The sequence below is a fragment of the Dendrobates tinctorius genome, unplaced genomic scaffold, assembly GCF_039654945.1.
Source record: "Dendrobates tinctorius isolate UK_male_01 unplaced genomic scaffold, ASM3965494v1 ptg000136l, whole genome shotgun sequence".
Taxonomy (NCBI): domain Eukaryota; kingdom Metazoa; phylum Chordata; class Amphibia; order Anura; family Dendrobatidae; genus Dendrobates; species Dendrobates tinctorius.
Genome location: NW_027361804.1, coordinates 3,563,470 through 3,580,197, shown reverse-complemented (window position 1 = coordinate 3,580,197; position 16,728 = coordinate 3,563,470). Strand labels below are relative to the sequence as shown.

The following is a 16,728-nucleotide window of genomic DNA, read 5'->3' as shown; positions in this document are numbered from 1 at the left end:
TACATCATACTGTGTGTGCGGACCATAGGCCGTGTGTGTGTGGGGGGCTGCGTACATCATACTGTGTGTGCGGACCATAGGCCGTGTGTGTGGGAGCTGTGGGCCTGATGAACATTGGGGGTATTGCAACATGTGTGGGGGCCATCATACTGTGTGTGGGGTGCCATGGTGCTGTGCTTCCGTGGATGTGAGGGGCCATTGTACCATGTGTGGGTGGAAGCTATGGGGGCCATCGTTCCGTGGGTGCCATTATACTATCTGTGTTCCATATATTATGTGCGTGGGAGGAGGGACATCACACCGTGAGTGGGGAAGATGTGCAGCCCTTGTACTGTATATAGGGGAGTGGTGGGAGCCCTAGAACAAGATGTTGGAGCCCTGGTACTCTGTGTGGGGAAGATGTGGGGTCCCTCATACAGTGACTGGGGGAGGGGCGGTTGTCCTTGTACGGTATGTGGGGGCCCTCGTACCCTGTGTGGGTGACATGTGTCCCCCATACTACGTTTGTGGGGAGATGTGATTCCCTCATTGTACGTTGGTGATGTAGGGGCCTCATACCGTGTGGGGGCCCTTGTGCCATGTATGGGGGAGATTTGGGGGCCCTCGTACCATGTGTGGATTTTGCTGGCATCATTCTATAAGGTCATTATTGGAGTATTGTAAGAACAATAAGGGCAAAACTCCCTTGTGAGTGCAGCCATATGCGTCTTGTAACAATGGGACGTCTGTCACTTCTGTTACTCTGCCGAAAATAATTTTTTAAGGGGAAGGACTGGGACCTAAGGCCGGCGTGAATGTATGGAAAATCAGTCCGAGTCTCCCTGCCGAGAGTCGCTGGAGAGTGATGGGAGTACAGTCCGATTTCTCACACCGAGCATCCGATCTACATCCGACTGCAGTGTGATTGTAACACGAGATTTTACATAGAGAAATTCTCTGTCATTTACACATCGTGTTCAAAGGAAACATTCATCAAAACACATACATGTGTAATAGAAGAAAAGCCGGCAATTCATCTGCTGTGTACTGTAAAATCACTGCAGGAGCCGACAGGATAGAAGAGATGGATTACATACAGTCAATACAATTACAATAGGTAGATATACAGATGTCTGTGACAAATACAATTAGTACAGTGTGTGTGCAAACTACTGTATATGTAATTAATAACATTATTTTTCTGGAAAAAAAAATGGATTGGGCTCCCACATGATTTTCGTAACCAGCAGAGGGAAAGCTGACGGCTGGGGGACAAAGTTTATAGCCTGGGAAGGGGTTAATAACCTTGGCGCTTCTCAGGCTATTAATATCAGCTCAAAGCTGTCTGCTTAGCCTTTACTGGCTATTATAGGGAGACACCACGTCATTTTATTTTTAGGGTCTCCTATTTTAATAGCCAGTAAAGGCTAAGTATACAGCTGTGAGATGATATTAATAGCCTGAGAAGCTCCATGGGTATTACCCCCTTCCCAGGCTATAAACATCGGCCCACAGCCGTTGACTTTCCCTCTGCTGGTTACAAAAATTATGCAGGAGCACACGACATTTTTTTCCGAAAAATAATCTTTTATTAATTATATACATGTACAGTAAGCTGCACACACTGTACTAATTGTATCTGTCACTGACCTGTATATAGCTATCTATCCTATGTATATTGACTGTCTGTAATCCACCTCTTCTATCTTGTCGGCTCCTGCAGTGATTTTACAGAACACGGGAGATGAATTGTCAGATTTTTTTCTATGTATGTAATATATGTGTGTCACTGACATCTATATATCTTGTATTCTATGTGTATATCTCTATTCTAACCTGTCGGTGTCATTTTACTGTATGCGGCACATGTATTCCCGGCTCTTAAAAAAAACACTGGTGTGTAAAAATCGGAGAGATCAGCATCGGCATGGTCCGTGTGCTGTGCGATTTTTGTTTGTTTTTTTTCCTTGCATTGGCGAGTCTCAGTGACAATTGCAGCACGCTGAATGCACCTGAGAAAATCAATGGTGATGGGAGCTGCCCCCCATAGAGTAACACTGGGCCGGTGCTGTGACGTTCTCTCACATAGGCCGGCGTCACACTGTCGTAGAATACAGACTTTTGCAAATGGAGCCCCAGGATTTCCCTACTAGCTCCTTTTATGAACACAAGGTTATGTCCATTGTGATCGTCACCCAGCTTTCCCCAGATGTGACCCATTAGTTGTTGCTTCCCTTGTGAAGTCCTTGAAATTTCTCACTGTTATTCCCTACTTCTATAAAGAGACGGCGGCACAGAGATCATAATCTGTGCAAGACATCAGAGAGGGTGACTGTGTTGTGAGCGACCCATCATAGCAACACAGTCTCTGAGGGTCCGCAGCCATCACAGCCCAGCAGAGCATTCATAATACTGCCCCCTATGTACAATAATATAACTACTATAATACTGCCCCTATGTACAAGAATATAACTACTATAATACTGCCCCCTATATACAAGAATATAACTACTATAATACTGCCCCCTGTGTACAATAATATAACTACTATAATACTGCCCCTATGTACAAGAATATAACTACTATAATACTGCCCCTATGTACAAGAATATAACTACTATAATACTACTCCTATGTACAAGAATATAACTACTATAATACTGCCCCTATGTACAAGAATATAACTACTATAATACTGCCCCCTGTGTACAATAATATAACTACTATAATACTGCCCCTATGTACAAGAATATAACTACTATAATACTGCCCCTATGTACAAGAATATAACTACTATAATACTACTCCTATGTACAAGAATATAACTACTATAATACTGCTCCTATGTACAAGAATATAACTACTATAATACTGCTCCTATGTACAAGAATATAACTACTATAATACTGCTCCTATGTACAAGAATATAACTACTATAATACTGCTCCTATGTACAAGAATATAACTACTATAATACTGCTCCTATGTACAAGAATATAACTACTATAATACTGCTCCTATGTACAAGAATATAACTACTATAATACTGCTCCTATGTACAAGAATATAACTACTATAATACTGCTCCTATGTACAAGAATATAACTACTATAATACTGCTCCTATGTACAAGAATATAACTACTATAATACTGCCCCCTATATACAAGAATATAACTACTATAATACTGCTCCTATGTACAAGAATATAACTACTATAATACTGCCCCCTATATACAAGAATATAACTACTATAATACTGTCCCCTATGTACAAGAATATAACTACTATAATACTGCCCCTATGTACAAGAATATACTACTATAATACTACCCCCTATGTACAAGAATATAACTACTATAATACTGTCCCCTATGTACAAGAATATAACTACTATAATACCGCCCCCTATGTACAAGAATATAACTACTTTAATACTGCCTCTATGTACAAGAATATACTACTATAATACTACCCCCTATGTACAAGAATATAACTAATATAATACTGCCCCTATGTACAAGAATATAACTACTATAATACTGCCCCCTATATACAAGAATATAACTACTATAATACTGTCCCCTATGTACAAGAATATAACTACTATAATACTGCCCCTATGTACAAGAATATACTACTATAATACTACCCCCTATGTACAAGAATATAACTACTATAATACTGTCCCCTATGTACAAGAATATAACTACTATAATACTGCCCCCTATATACAAGAATATAACTACTATAATACTGCCCCTATGTACAAGAATATAACTACTATAATACTGCTCCTATGTACAAGAATATAACTACTATAATACTGCCCCTATGTACAAGAATATAACTACTATAATACTGCCCCTATGTACAAGAATATAACTACTATAATACTGCCCCCTATGTACAAGAATATAACTACTATAATACTGCCCCTATGTACAAGACTATAACTACTATAATACTGCCCCTATGTACAAGAATATAACTACTATAATACTGCTCCTATGTACAAGAATATAACTAGTATAATACTGCCCCCTATGTACAAGAATATAACTACTATAATACTGCCCCTATGTACAAGAATATAACTACTATAATACTGCCCCTATGTACAAGAATATAACTACTATAATACTGCCCCTATGTACAAGAATATAACTACTATAATGCTGCCCCTATGTACAAGAATATAACTACTATAATACCACCCCCTATGTACAAGAATATAACTACTATAATACTGCTCCTATATACAAGAATATAACTACTATAATACTGCTCCTATGTACAAGAATATAACTACTATAATACTGCCCCTATGTACAAGAATATAACTACTATAATACTGCTCCTATGTACAAGAATATAACTACTATAATACTGCCCCTATGTACAAGAATATAACTACTATAATACCACCCCCTATGTACAAGAATATAACTACTATAATACTGCTCCTATATACAAGAATATAACTACTATAATACTGCTCCTATGTACAAGAATATAACTACTATAATACTGCCCCTATGTACAAGAATATAACTACTATAATACTGCTCCTATATACAAGAATATAACTACTATAATACTGCCCTTATGTACAAGAATATAACTACTATAATACTGCTCCTATATACAAGAATATAACTACTATAATACTGCTCCTATGTACAAGAATATAACTACTATAATACTGCCTCCTATGTACAAGAATATAACTACTATAATACTGCCCCTATGTACAAGAATATAACTACTATAATACTGCTCCTATGTACAAGAATATAACTACTATAATACTGCTCCTATGTACAAGAATATAACGACTATAATACTGCCCCTATGTACAAGAATATAACTACTATAATACTGCCCCTATATACAAGAATATAACTACTATAATACTGCTCCTATTTACAAGAATATAACTACTATAATACTGCCCCTATATACAAGAATATAACTACTATAATACTGCCCCTATGTACAAGAATATAACTACCCGTGTTTCCCCGAAAGTAGGACCCCCCCCGAAAGTAAGACAGGGTGGGGGTTACGGGGGGGTCCTTCAATGTAAGGCCTCCCCCGAATGTAAGGCAGGGTTGGGGGCCGCTGTGAAATGTAAGGCCCTTACCTTTGGGCCGCCGCTGTCCCCCATTGGGTCCCCAGGCTCCAGAGGTGTCCTCAGGTGCAGCTGGGCGGGTCCAGCGCTCATGGGGTTAACTCGCCGTGTTAACCCCGCAATCCGCCCAGCTCAACAGCTCATTGGCCGCCCCTGTTCCCCACGTCACCGCCGGCCCCCGGCTCGAGCACTGATTGGTCCAGCAGCTCGGGCTGTAATTGGCCGCCCCAGCCCCACGTCACTGCTGTTTCCCTGCTGATTGGCACAGCGTTCCCTGCAGCACAGGCCTTCTGCACCCACAGCCGCACCGCAGAGGAAAACGTCCAGCATTTAAAAACCAAGTAGGGAAACATGTACTGTATAGGGTATGGGGCTGTGTGCAGTGGGATACGGCACTGTTATGGGGTGTGGGGCTGTGTGCAGTGGGATACGGCACTGTTATGGGGTATAACAGCATGTTAATAAATGTTAATTTATTGGTTAAAAAGAAATTGTCATTTTTTTTCGGCTAATGAAAGACCTCCCCCGAAAGTAAGACAGGGTGGGACTTTTTGGGGTAAAATTAATGTAAGACAGGGTCTTACTTTCGGGGAAACACGGTACTATAATACTGCCCCCTATGTACAAGAATATAACTACTATAATGCTGCCCCCTATGTCCAAGAATATAACTACTATAATACTGCCCCTATGTACAAGAATTTAACTACAATAATATTGCTCTGATGTACAAGAATATAACTACTATAATACTGCTCCTATGTACAAGAATATAACTACTATAATACTGCCCCCTATATACAAGAATATAACTACTATAATACAGCTCCTATGTACAAGAATATAACTACTATAATACTGCCCCCTATGTACAAGAATATAACTACTATAATACTGCCGCTATGTACAAGAATATAACTACTATAATACTGCCCCCTATGTACAAGAATATAACTACTATAATACTGCCCCCTATGTACAAGAATATAACTACTATAATACTGCCCCCTATGTACAAGAATATAACTACTATAATACTGCCCCTATGTACAAGAATATAACTACTATAATACTGCCCCCCTATGTGCAAGAATATAACTACTATAATACTGCTCCTATGTACAAGAATATAACTACTATAATGCTGCCCCTATGTACAAGAATATAACTACTATAATACTGCCCCTATGTACAAGAATATAACTACTATAATACTGCCCCCTATGTACAAGAATATAACTACTATAATACTGCCCCCTATGTACAAGAATATAACTACTATAATACTGCCCCCTATGTACAAGAATATAACTACTATAATACTGCCCCCTATGTACAAGAATATAACTACTATAATACTGCCCCCTATGTACAAGAATATAACTACTATAATACTGCCCCCTATGTACAAGAATATAACTACTATAATACTGCCCCTATGTACAAGAATATAACTACTATAATACTGCCCCCCTATGTGCAAGAATATAACTACTATAATACTGCTCCTATGTACAAGAATATAACTACTATAATGCTGCCCCTATGTACAAGAATATAACTACTATAATACTGCCCCTATGTACAAGAATTTAACTACAATAATACTGCCCCTATATACAAGAATATAACTACTATAATACTGCTCTGATGTACAAGAATATAACTACTATAATACTGACCCCTATATACAAGAATATAACTACTATAATACTGCCTCTATGTACAAGAATATAACTACTATAATACTGCCCCTATGTACAAGAATATAACTACTATAATACTGCCCCCTATGTACAAGAATATAACTACTATAATACTGCCCCCTATGTACAAGAATATAACTACTATAATACTGCCTCTATGTACAAGAATATAACTACTATAATACTGCCCCCTATATACAAGAATATAACTACTATAATACTGCCTCTATGTACAAGAATATAACTACTATAATACTGCCCCTATGTACAAGAATATAACTACTATAATACTGCCCCCTATGTACAAGAATATAACTACTATAATACTGCCCCTATATACAAGAATATAACTACTATAATACTGCTCTGATGTACAAGAATATAACTACTATAATACTGACCCCTATATACAAGAATATAACTACTATAATACTGCCCCCTATGTACAAGAATTTAACTACAATAATACTGCCCCTATATACAAGAATATAACTACTATAATACTGCTCTGATGTACAAGAATATAACTACTATAATACTGACCCCTATATACAAGAATATAACTACTATAATACTGCCTCTATGTACAAGAATATAACTACTATAATACTGCCCCTATGTACAAGAATATAACTACTATAATACTGCCCCCTATGTACAAGAATATAACTACTATAATACTGCCCCCTATGTACAAGAATATAACTACTATAATACTGCCCCTATGTACAAGAATATAACTACTATAATACTGCCCCCCTATGTGCAAGAATATAACTACTATAATATTGCTCCTATGTACAAGAATTTAACTACAATAATACTGCCCCTATATACAAGAATATAACTACTATAATACTGCCCCCTATGTACAAGAATATAACTACTATAATACTGCCTCTATGTACAAGAATATAACTACTATAATACTGCCCCCTATGTACAAGAATATAACTACTATAATACTGCCCCCTATGTACAAGAATGTAACTACTATAATACTGCCCCCCTATGTGCAAGAATATAACTACTATAATACTGCTCCTATGTACAAGAATTTAACTACAATAATACTGCCCCTATATACAAGAATATAACTACTATAATACTGCCCCATGTACAAGAATATAACTACAATAATACTGCCCCTATATACAAGAATATAACTACTATAATGCTGCCCCTATGTACAAGAATTTAACTACAATAATACTGCCCCTATGTACAAGAATTTAACTACTATAATACTGCCCCTATATACAAGAATATAACTACTATAATGCTGCCCCTATGTACAAGAATATAACTACTATAATACTGCCCCTATGTACAAGAATTTAACTACTATAATACTGCCCCTATATACAAGAATATAACTACTATAATACTGCCCCCTATGTACAAGAATATAACTACTATAATACTGCCCCTATGTACAAGAATATAACTACTATAATACTGCCCCCCTATGTGCAAGAATATAACTACTATAATACTGCCCCTATGTACAAGAATATAACTACTATAATACTGCCCCCTATGTACAAGAATATAACTACTATAATACTGCTCCTATGTACAAGAATTTAACTACAATAATACTGCCCCTATGTACAAGAATATAACTACTATAATACTGCCCCTATGTACAAGAATATAACTACTATAATACTGCCCCTATGTACAAGAATATAACTACTATAATACTGCCCCTATGTACAAGAATATAACTACTATAATACTGCCCCTATGTACAAGAATATAACTACTATAATACTGCCCCTATGTACAAGAATATAACTACTATAATACTGCCCCTATGTACAAGAATATAACTACTATGATACTGCTCCTATGTACAAGAATATAACTACTATAATACTGCCCCTATGTACAAGAATATAACTACTATAATACTGCCCCCTATGTACAAGAATATAACTACTATAATACTGCTCCTATGTACAAGAATTTAACTACAATAATACTGCCCCTATGTACAAGAATATAACTACTATAATACTGCCCCTATGTACAAGAATATAACTACTATAATACTGCCCCTATGTACAAGAATATAACTACTATAATACTGCCCCTATGTACAAGAATATAACTACTATAATACTGCCCCTATGTACAAGAATATAACTACTATGATACTGCTCCTATGTACAAGAATATAACTACTATAATACTGCCCTTATGTACAAGAATATAACTACTATAATACTGCCCCTATGTGCAAGAATATAACTACTATAATACTGTCCACTATGTACAAGAATATAACTACTAGAATACTGCCCCTATGTACAAGAATATAACTACTATAATACTGCTCCTATGTCCAAGAATATAACTACTATAATACTGCCCCCTATGTACAAGAATATAACTACTATAATACTGCCTCTATGTACAAGAATATAACTACTATAATACTGCCCCCTATGTACAAGAATATAACTACTATAATACTGCCCCCTATGTACAAGAATGTAACTACTATAATACTGCCCCCCTATGTGCAAGAATATAACTACTATAATACTGCTCCTATGTACAAGAATTTAACTACAATAATACTGCCCCTATATACAAGAATATAACTACTATAATACTGCCCCTATGTACAAGAATATAACTACTATGATACTGCTCCTATGTACAAGAATATAACTACTATAATACTGCCCTTATGTACAAGAATATAACTACTATAATACTGCCCCTATGTGCAAGAATATAACTACTATAATACTGTCCACTATGTACAAGAATATAACTACTAGAATACTGCCCCTATGTACAAGAATATAACTACTATAATACTGCCCCTATGTCCAAGAATATAACTACTATAATACTGCTCCTATGTACAAGAATATAACTACTATAATACTGCCCCTATGTACAAGAATATAACTACTATAATACTGCCCATTAGCCGGTGGCTTGTTGCTGCATCTTTGTGTTGTGCAGTGTCGTCCTCCTCCTCCTCCTTGTCCTGCGCCGTGTCATCCTCCTCCTCCTTGTCCTGCGCCGTGTCGTCCTCCTGGTCTTGCGCCGCGTCGTCCTCGTCCTCCTGGTCCTGCTCCGCGTCGTCCTCCTCCTCCTGGTCCTGCGCCGCGTCGTCGTCCTCCTCCTGGTCCTGCGCCGCGTCGTCGTCCTCCTCCTGGTCCTGCGCCGCGTCGTCCTCCTCCTCCTGGTCCTGCGCCGCGTCGTCCTCCTCCTCCTGGTCCTGCGCCGCGTCGTCGTCGCCCTCGTCGTCGTCGCCCTCCTGTTGCGCCGCGTCCTCCTACTCCCGCATTGCGTTGGGTGATTGTGTCACGTCCTTTCTCTTTCTCAGGCTGTGATGCTGGTGGTCGAGTGCGGTGCAGGTCGGTGAGATGCTGGAGAAGGTGAGTGTCCTCCTCCCCCTCCCCTTCCTCCTCTGTCCGTTGTGTAATTGTGTGACGGCTTTTCTCTTGCTCTTTCTCAGGCTGTGGTGCTGGTGGAGTGATGTGCGGTGCAGCTTGGTGAGACGCTGGAGAAGGTGAGTGTGTCCTCCTCCTCCCACGCGCTCTGTCCTCCTGACTGTGGTCTCTTCCTCCTCCCGCGCGCTCTGTCCTCCTCCTTCCGCACGCTGTGTCCTCCTGAATGTGGTCTCCTCTTCCTTGGCCGTGGACTCGTTTCGTTCCTATTCTTCTGTTGTTTTCGGGGTCCTGTGTCGGTCGTGTGACTGTGCCTTGTATCCTCAGGCTCCCTCATGTTTTGCGGTCATGGGTTGCTCCACGCTCGGCCTCGTCTGTTCTTTCCTCCTCTTTTCGATTCTTCCACATTCCGCCTCCGGCACCCAGAGATGTTCCCCTCGGGCCATGCCGGATATGGTGATCGACATCAGCCGGGCAGTGGCTCGTGGCGCCCGTTTTACCGACCCGTTAAAGGTCAGCAATGTGGAGGAGTGTCTGTCCGCCTGCTGCAGGCAGCTGAGCGCCGGAGGTAAGAAGCCGAGGGCTGAGCCGTGACTCCGCCACCCGACACTTTTCTGCCGCTTCTCATCCGGCGCTGCCATTTGCTGACACTGACTTCTTTTGTCCAGGTGACCGAGCCTGTAATCTTCTCGTCTTTGATGCCAGAACACCCGGACTGCACAAGTGTTACATCTTCCACTGCCCCTCCCTGGACTCCTGCCCCCTGTCGTCCAGTCCGGGGGTCATCAGTTACAGCTTCTTGTCAGGTCAGTTCCTGTTGGGTTCAATCACAGATCATTTACCCACTTCGACCATCTTGGCGACCTCGGACGTCCATCATTAGGACGGGCACTGACCAAAATGACGTCCGCCGGTTGTGATCCAGGGATGGGTGGATCATTGCAGACCCCCGACCGCCGCTCTTTGCATCCCTGACTCGGTGATGGGTCTCTTCCCAGAGTCACCACCATTCTTATAGGAATTTCCTTCCTGCAAACTTTTTAGGAAGTTCGGAAAGAAAGTTTGTTAACCCTTCCCATTCCAGCGCTTCAGACCATTGCGTGCCCTCACATCACTGATCCGGGAATGTTGGGTGTCTGCCCCCAGGGACGACAGCACTGCAGCCATGTTGGCTCTTCCACAGGGTTTTGTTCCCTAGTTCTGTTCTTTTCCTGGAGATTATAATGTATTTTTATTATTATTACAGACACGTCTCGGCCGGGGAAACACGACCCTGGTAAGGAGCAGCAGAGGCCACAGTCCGGGGACCGCAGGAAGGCGCAGGGTTCTCCTGAGAAGACATCCAGCTCGGGAGATGAGAAGACATCGGGCTCGGGAGATGAGAAGACATCCAGCTCCGGAGATGAGAAGACATCCAGCTCCGGAGATGAGAAGACATCCAGCTCCGGAGATGAGAAGACATCCAGCTCGGGAGATGAGAAGACATCGGGCTCGGGAGATGAGAAGACATCCAGCTCCGGAGATGAGAAGACATCCAGCTCCGGAGATGAGAAGACATCGGGCTCGAGAGATGAGAAGACATCCAGCTCCGGAGATGAGAAGACATCGGGCTCGAGAGATGAGAAGACATCCAGCTCCGGAGATGAGAAGACATCGGGCTCGGGAGATGAGAAGACATCCAGCTTGGGAGATGAGGAGTCCAGTCCTACTGACCTCAACAGAAAAACCAGCAGCGTTATTGACTCGCAGTTATCAGCTGAGGAGGGACGAGGAGACACTGCCAAAATCATCACCTCGCAGCTCATACATCTGGCGGATAAAATTGACCAACATCTGGAAAAGATGGAATCCACCTCTAAGGACGACCTCCGCGCGCCCTCCTCAGCTTCTGCCATAGCGCCCGCTATCCAGACGACCCCCGTCCATAAAGAGAAGAAGAAACTTCCCCCCAATCCCAAGACTGCAAAGGTGGACAAAGTCAAGTACAAGAAGCCTGAAGCCACCCAAACACATCGTCCAATCGCAGCCACCCAGGCAGCAAGCGCCACACCAAAGAGGACTACTGCCGGCCTCATTACAGCTGCCCGTCATCATGTGCCCCCCACCAATGCCAGTCACGTGGTGCCCCCCGCTGCCATCCACAATGTAAGTGGCATTTCTAATGTTAGTAGCAGCAAGCTGCCGGCCAGCGATCACACGGAGGTGCCCGCACGCCCTACTACCCACCAAACCAGACCCACTCACCCTGCTCCCTCATGGACGTCGCCCTGGAACGGCGTAAAGCTCAGCACCAAGAGTAATGACCAACCGTCCACAGAGGACAAAGGCGAGACGCCCAGGCGAGTCCGGCCTAAAAGTCGTCCCCCCGCGCAGGAGGAACCTGCTGTCAATCTGAAGGAAGCGCCTGGGAAAGTGGCCGGTGCAGGGTCTGAGGGCGCCTTCCCCCTGCCTGGGGATAAGAGTGGACTGGTGGCAGCGCTGGTTTTCGGGGTGTTGTTTCTCATGGTGGTAATCGGACTGGTCAGCCACAAAGTGTCGGAGATGCGGCGCCGGCATCGATACTCCAAACTGGACTATCTTATCAATGGGATGTATGTGGACACCTGAGGTGGGGGAGCAGCGGGTCCATGAACACGGCAGACAGGGCAGCCCCCTAAATCACCAACCATAGCAGTGTGGGGAGAGGATCCTGCTGCACTGAGAAACGCCGCCAGGAATTCTGGGCGTCATCTCTTCTAGTCTGACCACTTTTAATCCAGCAACACTTCACTTTCCTAGGATCCTGACCGGTCTGTCTGCTCTCTGTCAGGCCCAGGTGGGGACCAATCAGCTGCTAACACTTTGGTGGATTCTGATTGGCTGCGGCCCAGATTCACCGTGATGCACAATTTCCCACGTAACCAAACTCTAGAAATTGTACTGATCTGGAGAACGTGACCGCGTCGTCTGGACGGCTAATGGGCAGATGCCTGACGGGGCCTGGAGCCGTCCCGTTATGTCATCCAGGGCGCACCGACACTACGGATGTCTGCTCTGGGGTCCCACAGCTGCCCCTGATGAGGAGAGAAGAGGACAGGGGGTTACAATAAAGTCAGATTTGCACACAGTGTGGATTACTGCTTTATATCATGATCCAATGTAAATGGAGGAAAAGAGGAAGAATAGTGACGAGTCTTACCCCAGTATCAGGGCGTGCTCGTATATTATGTTCCATCCCTGCAGCTGCAGCATCTGTGGCTGTTGGAGAATCCCCATGTGTTTGTGTCAGTCTAACAGCCACAGGTGCTGCAGCCGCAGGGATGGAACGTATACGAGCACGCCCTGATACCCGGATAACACCCGAGCATGCTCGCTCATCACAAATCAACACATTCTAACCCAGAATTAGACTTGGCTCACTGACAAAAAGAGATGAAAACAAAATGTGGATCAACTGCTGGTGCAGTCACTGTGTACATACATTACATTACTGATCCTGAGTTACCTCCTGTATTATACTCCAGAGCTGCACGCACTATTCTGCTGGTGCAGTCACTGTGTACATACATTACATTACTGATCCTGAGTTACATCCTGTATTATACTCCAGAGCTGTGCTCACTATTCTGCTGGTGCAGTCACTGTGTACATACGTTACATTACTGAGTTACATCCAGTATTATACTCCAGAGCTGCACTCACTATTCTGCTGGTGCAGTCACTGTGTACATACATTACTGATCCTGAGTTACATCCTGTATTATACTCCAGAGCTGCACTCACTATTCTGCTGGTGCAGTCACTCTGTACATACAATACAGTACATTACTGATCCTGAGTTACATCCTGTATTATACTCCAGAGCTGCACTCACTATTCTGCTGGTGCAGTCACTGTGTACATACATTACTGATCCTGAGTTACATCCTGTATTATACCCCAGAGCTGCACTCACTATTCTGCTGGTGCAGTCACTGTGTACATACATTACATTACTGATCCTGAGTTACATCCTGTATTATACTCCAGAGCTGCACTCACTATTCTGCTGGTGCAGTCACTGTGTACATACATAACATTACTGATCCTGAGTTACATCCTGTATTATACTCCAGAGCTGCACTCACTATTCTGCTGGTGCAGTCACTGTGTACATACATAACATTACTGATCCTGAGTTACCTCCTGTATTATACTCCAGAGCTGCACTCACTATTCTGCTGGTGCAGTCACTGTGTACATACATAACATTACTGATCCTGAGTTACATCCTGTATTATACTCCAGAGCTGCACTCACTATTCTGCTGGTGCAGTCACTGTGTACATACATTACTGATCCTGAGTTACCTCCTGTATTATACTCCAGACCTGCACTCACTATTCTGCTGGTGCAGTCACTGTGTACATACATTACATTACTGATCCTGAGTTACATCCTGTATTATACTCCAGAGCTGCACTCACTATTCTGCTGGTGGAGTCACTGTGTACATACATTACATTACTGATCCTGAGTTACATCCTGTGTTATACTCCAGAGCTGCGCTCACTATTCTGCTGGTGCAGTCACTGTGTACATACATTACATTACTGATCCTGAGTTACATCCTGTATTATACTCCAGAGCTGCGCTCACTATTCTGCTGGTGCAGTCACTGTGTACACACATTACATTACTGATCCTGAGTTACCTCCTGTATTATACTCCAGAGCTGTGCTCACTATTCTGCTGGTGCAGTCACTGTGTACATACATTACATTACTGATCCTGAGTTACATCCTGTATTATACTCCAGAGCTGCGCTCACTATTCTGCTGGTGCAGTCACTGTGTACATACATCATTACTGATCCTGAGTTACATCCTGTATTATACCCCAGAGCTGCACTCACTATTCTGCTGGTACAGTCACTGTGTACATTACATTACTGATCCTGAGTTACATCCTGTATTATACTCCAGAGCTGCGCTCACTATTCTGCTGGTGCAGTCACTGTGTACATACATTACATTACTGATCCTGAGTTACATCCTGTATTATACTCCAGAGCTGCGCTCACTATTCTGCTGGTGCAGTCACTGTGTACATACATTACATTACTGATCCTGAGTTACATCCTGTATTATACCCCAGAGCTGCACTCACTATTCTGCTGGTGCAGTCACTGTGTACACACATTACATTACTGATCCTGAGTTACACCCTGTATTATACTCCAGAGCTGCACTCACTATTCTGCTGGTGCAGTCACTGTGTACATACATTACTGATCCTGAGTTACACCCTGTATTATACTCCAGAGCTGCACTCACTATTCTGCTGGTGCAGTCACTGTGTACATACACTACATTACTGATCCTGAGGTACCTCCTGTATTATACTCCAGAGCTGCACTCACTATTCTGCTGGTGCAGTCACTGTGTACATACATTACAGATCCTGAGTTACATCCTGTATTATACTCCAGAGCTGCACTCACTATTCTGCTGGTGCAGTCACTGTGTACATACATTACATTACTGATCCTGAGTTACATCCTGTATTATACTCCAGAGCTGCACTCACTATTCTGCTGGTGCAGTCACTGTGTACATACATTACTGATCCTGAGTTACATCCTGTATTATACCCCAGAGCTGCACTCACTATTCTGCTGGTGCAGTCACTGTGTACATACATTACTGATCCTGAGTTACATCCTGTATTATACCCCAGAGCTGCACTCACTATTCTGCTGGTGCAGTCACTGTACATACATTACTGATCCTGAGTTACACCCTGTATTATACTCCAGAGCTGCACTCACTATTCTGCTGGTGCAGTCACTGTGTACATACATTACATTACTGATCCTGAGTTACATCCTGTATTATACTCCAGAGCTGTACTTACTATTCTGCTGGTGCAGTCACTGTGTACATACATTACTGATCCTGAGTTACTTCCTGTATTATACTCCAGAGCTGCACTCACTATTCTGCTGGTGCAGTCACTGTGTACATTCATTACTGATCCTGAGTTACATCCTGTATTATACTCCAGAGCTGTACTTACTATTCTGCTGGTGCAGTCACTGTGTACATACATTACTGATCCTGAGTTACTTCCTGTATTATACCCCAGAGCTGCACTCACTATTCTGCTGATGCAGTCACTGTGTACATACATTACTGATCCTGAGTTACATCCTGTATTATACTCCAGAGCTGCACTCACTAGTCTGCTGTAGTCACTGTGTACATACATTACATTACTGATCCTGAGTTACTTCCTGTATTATACTCCAGAGCTGCGCTCACTATTCTGCTGATGCAGTCACTGTGTACATACATTACATTACTGATCCTGAGTTACTTCCTGTATTATACTCCAGAGCTGCGCTCACTAGTCTGCTGGTGCAGTCACTGTGTACATACATTACTGATCCTGAGTTACTTCCTGTATTATACTCCAGAGCTGCACTCACTATTCTGCTGGTGCAGTCACTGTGTACATACATTACATTACTGATC

General features: G+C 42.4%; 1 protein-coding gene across 1 annotated transcript in view; it reads left to right on the top strand.

Moving 5' to 3' along the window:
* MANSC1 (MANSC domain containing 1) overlaps positions 1-13,340 on the top strand; it is a 34,705-nt gene extending 21,365 nt beyond the window's left edge. The window contains exons 2-6 of the mRNA XM_073544069.1: positions 10,171-10,222; positions 10,303-10,356; positions 10,562-10,802; positions 10,903-11,040; positions 11,481-13,340. Of these exons, the coding sequence (XP_073400170.1) occupies positions 10,583-10,802; positions 10,903-11,040; positions 11,481-12,841 (1,719 nt within the window). The 5' untranslated portion in view covers positions 10,171-10,222; positions 10,303-10,356; positions 10,562-10,582 and the 3' untranslated portion in view covers positions 12,842-13,340. The remainder of the gene's footprint in view (positions 1-10,170; positions 10,223-10,302; positions 10,357-10,561; positions 10,803-10,902; positions 11,041-11,480) is intronic.
* Positions 13,341-16,728: the final 3,388 nt, after the last annotated feature.